The 6,000-nt window shown below is 38.3% G+C and overlaps 1 protein-coding gene across 1 annotated transcript in view; it reads right to left on the bottom strand.

Annotated features, from left to right (window-relative positions):
* GPAT3 (glycerol-3-phosphate acyltransferase 3) overlaps positions 1-6,000 on the bottom strand; it is a 57,253-nt gene that overhangs the window by 9,666 nt on the left and 41,587 nt on the right. Inside the window, exons 7-8 of the mRNA XM_019652189.1 lie at positions 5,117-5,210; positions 815-930 (exon numbers count right to left, since the gene is read on the bottom strand). Of these exons, the coding sequence (XP_019507734.1) occupies positions 815-930; positions 5,117-5,210 (210 nt within the window). The remainder of the gene's footprint in view (positions 1-814; positions 931-5,116; positions 5,211-6,000) is intronic.

Genomic DNA, 6,000 nt, shown 5'->3' with positions numbered 1-6,000 from the left:
AGTCTATCTGAAGTGTACCTGGCGTATAAGACGACCCCCCACTTGGAGGCATATTTTTCAGGGCCAAAAAATCGTCTTATACGCCGGCAAATACAGTAGGTCCTGTCCTCCCTGCAGCCTCCTATACTCCCAACTGCTCACTGGAAGCTGGTGGACTGAGAGAGAGAGAGAGATTACAGATGCCAAAGTGTCCCACTGCTAAAACATCCCAAGATGAGGGAGAGTTTTCCTAGCCTTAAACAGATTTCAACAAGTACTTTTCACTGTACTCTTAAAAGCATTGCCCACCATCATGCTTATAGCAGCAATGGCCAGAGGGCCTTCAATTAAAGGCCTCAGGCAAACAGCAGCTTCCCAGCAAAGGTTTCTGGTAGCTCATCTCCATGCTAAGCCCCAGAGGTTCCTTCTCCTGTTCCATAAAGAACATTAGCTCTGTCTCTAGACAGGGCTAAGTAATGACCATCATTCAGCAAACACTTAATCAACCATCTATTCAGAGAACAGTTTCCAGATATTTAATCAGCTCGGTAGTAATTTTTAACTTTAAAAATTCAGTGATTGGACTATATCTAAGTCACAGCAATATAAACTTATAGGCCTCCTAATGTCATCATATATCCTACTATGTCCTCCAAATGAAAATTTTTAAAAATCTAGCCAAGACAGGTGACTCACCAGAAAAACCCAACCACAAATAGAGCTAAATATATTTTAGTTTTAATCCTTAGTATTGCTCTGCCCTCTCTGACAGGAAGGCCAAGATTTATCAGCTTTTATGCTGCCCCAACAGATACGGAGTAACATGACTGCTTACCTCTTAGTAACTAGGTGTCGATCCTTCATTTCTGAGCGTTCAAACCAGACATGTGGGCAAGCCTTCACCATAGCTCTTTGAATGATTCCCATCAATCCACCATGAACTTGGCCAACCTAGAAATACCATGAGAAAAAGAAAAAAATGGAAAGGCACAGCTGTCCAAGAAAGTTGTGTTTGTTTGTTTGTTTGTTTGTTTGTTTGTTTTTGTTTGTTTGTTTTAGGAAGTAAGTTCCTATTCCCTACTAAGAGAAAAGATAGGCCTTCTTTTACTGACTAAAGTTTTTAGTCTGCAGAAAGGACATGGATGGCTAAATATAAGCAAAAGGTGTCCTTAGTAGAACCTTTGAATTTTAAACTGTGGTGCTATACTAGCTATAGTCTAGCTTTAAAAAGTCAAGATAAAAAATAAAATAAAAAAAAGTCAAGATAAGGGGCCGGCTGAGTGGAGCGTTGGTTAGGAGTTGGCTTGGGACGCCAGCTCTGAGCAGCAGGGCCCTGGTTTGGATCCCACATGAGAGACAGTGATGCTGCGCCCTCTACAGCTAAGATGGTGAACAACAGCTCTACCTGGAGCTGTGCTGCCATGAGTCGCTGGCGACAGCATAGGTTGCAGTGGGGCTGCAGTGGGCTGCCATGGCTGCTGTGAGTGGACGGCAGCAGGCATGAGCTTTCGTGAGCTGCTGTGAGCAGCCGTCCAATGGCCAGCAAGCGACTGCCTCACCCAGGAAGAGCACAATGATAATACCAACATGGGCCAGTGAAGTGACATTCTCCACAACTAGACTAAAGAACAAATGGACAGCAACTTATCTGTTCTCCTTTCCCAATTCCCCAACACTGTTCCACTCCCCCAATTCCCCAATAAAATCTTAAACAACAAAAAAAGTCAAGATAAAGAGAAATGCAAATTAAAACTACATGAAATACCATTTCTCACCCATCAGATTGACAAAGACTCAAAAGCTTGACAATGCACTCCTTGCCAAGGCTATGAAAAATGAGCACTCTCACACATTGCTTGAGAGAGGGGAGATTACAATATCCATAGAAGAAAATTTGGCAATATATGTCAAAACTACATGTAAATTTATCCTTAAACTCAGTAATTCCACTTCTAGGAATTTATCCTGAAAATATACCATTTCATTCCAATAAAATGAAAATATAAATGCACAAGTTTTTAATTACAGCATTATTTAGATATTAGAAACTATGTAAATGTCCAAACATAAGAAATTAGATGAGTAAACTATGGTACATACACTCAATGGAGTACTATGCAACTGGGAAAAGAACAAGGTTGAAATTTATGACTGATAAGGAGTGATTTCCAGGAGATATTATTAAGTAGAAAAAGCAAGCTGCAAAGAGGAAATACAGTATGCTACCTTTTGTATAAGACAGGAGGGGAAACAGATACATATATTTATCTCTATAAAAATAAAGAATAACCAAAACCATTGAAATTGGAAACCTACAAGGGTAGGAGGGAATGGGGTAGAATGGACATGGGAGGGAGTGACACTTCTATGAGTATGCCTTTTTTGTTTAGTTTTGACGTTTGGAAGCATGTTAATGTCTTAAATACTAAAAAATTAAATCAACAAGGATGGGACTAGCAAACTGAAACAAATAAACCTGACTGTATTTCAAATGAATAAAATAACAACACTGAAGGAAGGGGCAGGGAGGAATCCAAAAAATGTGTAAAATCAGTATTTGACCACACACCCTACATCTTGGGTGGGTACCAAGAACTGCAAAATACCTCAAACTATTTTTACATTTGATTTTTGTAGTAAAACAGGTGAAGCAATTCTGAAACAATTTTGGATGTGTTACAGAATTAAGAAAATGAGTTGATATTGTTGGTAAATAGGACATTCACTGTAAAGAAAGGAAGATACACATGGATTGGGGGAAAGCAAGAAGGAACACGATAAATTGGTATAGAGTCAGATTTCCAATATTATATCAATGTTAGAAATAATATTAGAAATATTAAATACAAATATATTAAAAATATAAATATTTCACATGCATTTTTATGTAGGGAGACAGAGAAAGCCAGTGCATGAAAATACAAATGATAAAGCAAATGAAGCCAAATGTTATCAATAGGTAAATGCGGATAAAAGGCACAAGGATGTTCTGTGAAACATTCTTAGTTTTACACCTTCTCTGTAACGTTAGAAAATACTTCTAAATTAAAAAAAAGAAAGAGTGAAGATCTTTGTTTAAGATGAAAAAAAAACTCTGAAAAGCCACCAAGATTGGTCAAATGTGACCTCTAGAGGGGAGCAGTACAGTTTCCTCCTACTTCTGCCTTCCTGCCTCTTTAAATCCAATTGGCTTTAGGTTCCTATCATTTAACCCTTTGGAAAGTTCATAGGTACTGTGCTTTTCTAAACCGTGGCTAATAATGTAATTCCAGTTACACGCGATCAAAAAGCATGGAAAATGCCAACAAAATTCTGAGGTTCTCGGTAACAAATGAGTTGTGCTCAACGACTTGTTGACCAGGACACAGAATGAATACAGCCTCAGAAACACAAAGCCATGATTAGGCAAGTTAGTTAAAATTCCTGAACCTGTGCTTTCTCATCTATAACAAAATCTCAGCCCTAACCTCACTAAATCACAGGGAAAGTCAAATATAATGGATGTGAAAGCGCTTGTCCACAGAACTGTGAGGAATTATTATGTACACACCCAGAACTGTGTTGGGGAGTCTATCAAGAATTGTTAACATGAGGGTCCTTGGATGGGCTTTCCAAGGACCCATAAATATCTTGAAATTACACACAAAGTTGTGTTTTTTTGATGCACATGTATGTTGTGGTGGTGGTGGTTTGTTTGTTTTTTCTAAAAAAAGGGGGGAGGGGAGTACATAACTATTAACTGATTCTTAATCTAAAAAAGATTAAGAACTACCAGAACCATAGGTCTTTTCAGAGAGTTTGTTAAAGCTGCCTTAGATTCAGAAAGAGTTCCACAACTTAGAGAAATTTGAAAATGGGTTAAAATGTTGTTGTCCATGAGTTACATATCTGAACCTATATTTTAGACAGAGTAAAAAGCTGGCAATAAGTTAGAAGTGTTTATAAAGACCTTTGAAACCCCCTCAGTGATGGTGTAACCCATGGAGAGTCAAATACCGGCACGTGTACCAGAATTCCCCACCCTCCTCCCTACAGCAGACACTTAATCAATAATGGCTCCCTTGGGCATGGTGATGGATTTATGGCAGGCCCTTCTCTGTGGGCCTCTATAGTGTATCCATGCCAGAGCAGATGGCAGCCTCGAACCATAGCCCAGCCTCCTCCTGTGGGCTGCGAGCACTGAAGGTGGCCGTACAGGGTGAAAAAATAAAAAAAAAATAATGGCTCCCTTCAAATGCGCCCCCAGAAAAGTACACCAAACTATGACTATCAGTCACTGGAACTGACAAGTGAAAAAATTCCATCTGCTCTCCCTAAAGACCAAGGCACCATCATGAGAGATGATAGAAGATTCTCCAGGGCTCCTCTCTATCATTCTATTCCACATACCACAGGGCACATCTACCACCATGCAGGAAAGGACATTTTTAATTATCCTCCAAAATTTACCTGACACAGACATAAAGGAGATGAAGAAAATCTTAAGTTTTTAAGGGCGATAGAAAACAGATTTGAAAAAAATGTATGTGGTTCATACCATGAAAAGATCTTTTGAGGTGTTTGGTTTTACTGTGGGCTTTGTGGTGTGTTGTATGCTTTTGTTTTGTTGTGTTTTGGTTTTTATTGTTTTCTTTCCTTTGGGGGCTGTAGGAAAGAACTAAGAAAGGCAATGTGGTACAAATAAATATTTGCCTTTCTTGCTTGATCTTCATTAAAGAGCCAGATTTTTTTTTAATTGTATATGACTCCCTGAACAAGACAGAATTAACTGGCTGATAAGGGATTTATTTGCACAACTCTAAGGAGGAAGATTTTAATGCCTCCAAATGTTATTAAACATCACAGGGATTTTAGAAGCAAGATGGAATCAACTTCATGAAATCCCATCAAGCTTAAGTATGTCTACATTTCAGTAAGTTAAATTTTTATTTCCTTAAATATAATGGCCTTTTCCTTTCTTTTTCTTGCACTATATATTCCTCATGTAAATATACTATATAACCTACACAGCTACAGTAGTATGACCCAGTCACTTTCTAATATAAAATTAACTTTTTAATGTGTGCCAAAATAAGTTAAAAGTTTGAGCAATCCACAAAACATACAACTCCTTAAAATATCAACGAGCTGATCTTACCATAGCATAGCATCCATCTGTTGTCAAGATCAAAACATCTATTGGGGAGGTATGGTTGGCAACACAAATGCCTCCCTTTTGTGGTCTGTATTGCCTGCAATTATATACAATGGTAAATATTAAACCTTGAAAAATGGCCACTACTTTGCAGAACAGCATGTAGAGATTTTATCCTATTTTGTTTTAAAAAGTCCATTAAACAAATAAAGTTTTGAAATACATGGGCCCATTTCTAGGCTATAATGATGGGGTTGGGGTAAGAGTATAGGAGAAAGGAACCCTGATTTTCCCTTTACATATATTTGTTATTTTTTGTAAGATTCATATTTTCCTTTTATGATGAAAAAATAACTTCAAATATTAGACTGAATCTCAAAGATTCAATAAGTTTAATAAATTTTGTGATATGTAAGTTTCATTTATTTTATTCTAAGCATTTTCGTATTACTTCAGTCTTCATAAGCATCACTTTAGAGGCTTCATGGTGATCCACAGAGTAAATTTACTATATAGTTCCCTTCCTCCCTCCTATGCCCCTAAAGCAGAGGTTGGCAAGCTTTTCCTATCATGGGTGAGGTAGTAAATACTTTAGGCTTTGAAAGCCAGCCAATCCCTGTCAAAACTATGGACCCTGCTGTTTTGGCACAAAGGCAGCCTCAGACCATATGTAAATGAATGAGCATGGCTGTGTTGCAATAAAACTTTATTTTAAAAAAAACAAACCAAGGGCCGAGAGGCTCAGTTGGTTAAGAGCTCACTCAAGTGTTTGAGCTCTGGGCTGGCCTAGTGGCGCGTTGGTTAAGAACTGGCTTGGGATGCCTGAGGGCCCCTGTTCGGATCCAACATATGAGGGCCAGTGACACTGCCCTCTGCAGCTAAGATGG

Source organism: Hipposideros armiger, unplaced genomic scaffold (assembly GCF_001890085.2).
Source record: "Hipposideros armiger isolate ML-2016 unplaced genomic scaffold, ASM189008v1 scaffold_175, whole genome shotgun sequence".
Taxonomy (NCBI): domain Eukaryota; kingdom Metazoa; phylum Chordata; class Mammalia; order Chiroptera; family Hipposideridae; genus Hipposideros; species Hipposideros armiger.
The sequence above is the reverse complement of the archived record's forward strand: the minus strand, read 5'-3'. Positions and strand labels throughout refer to the sequence as shown.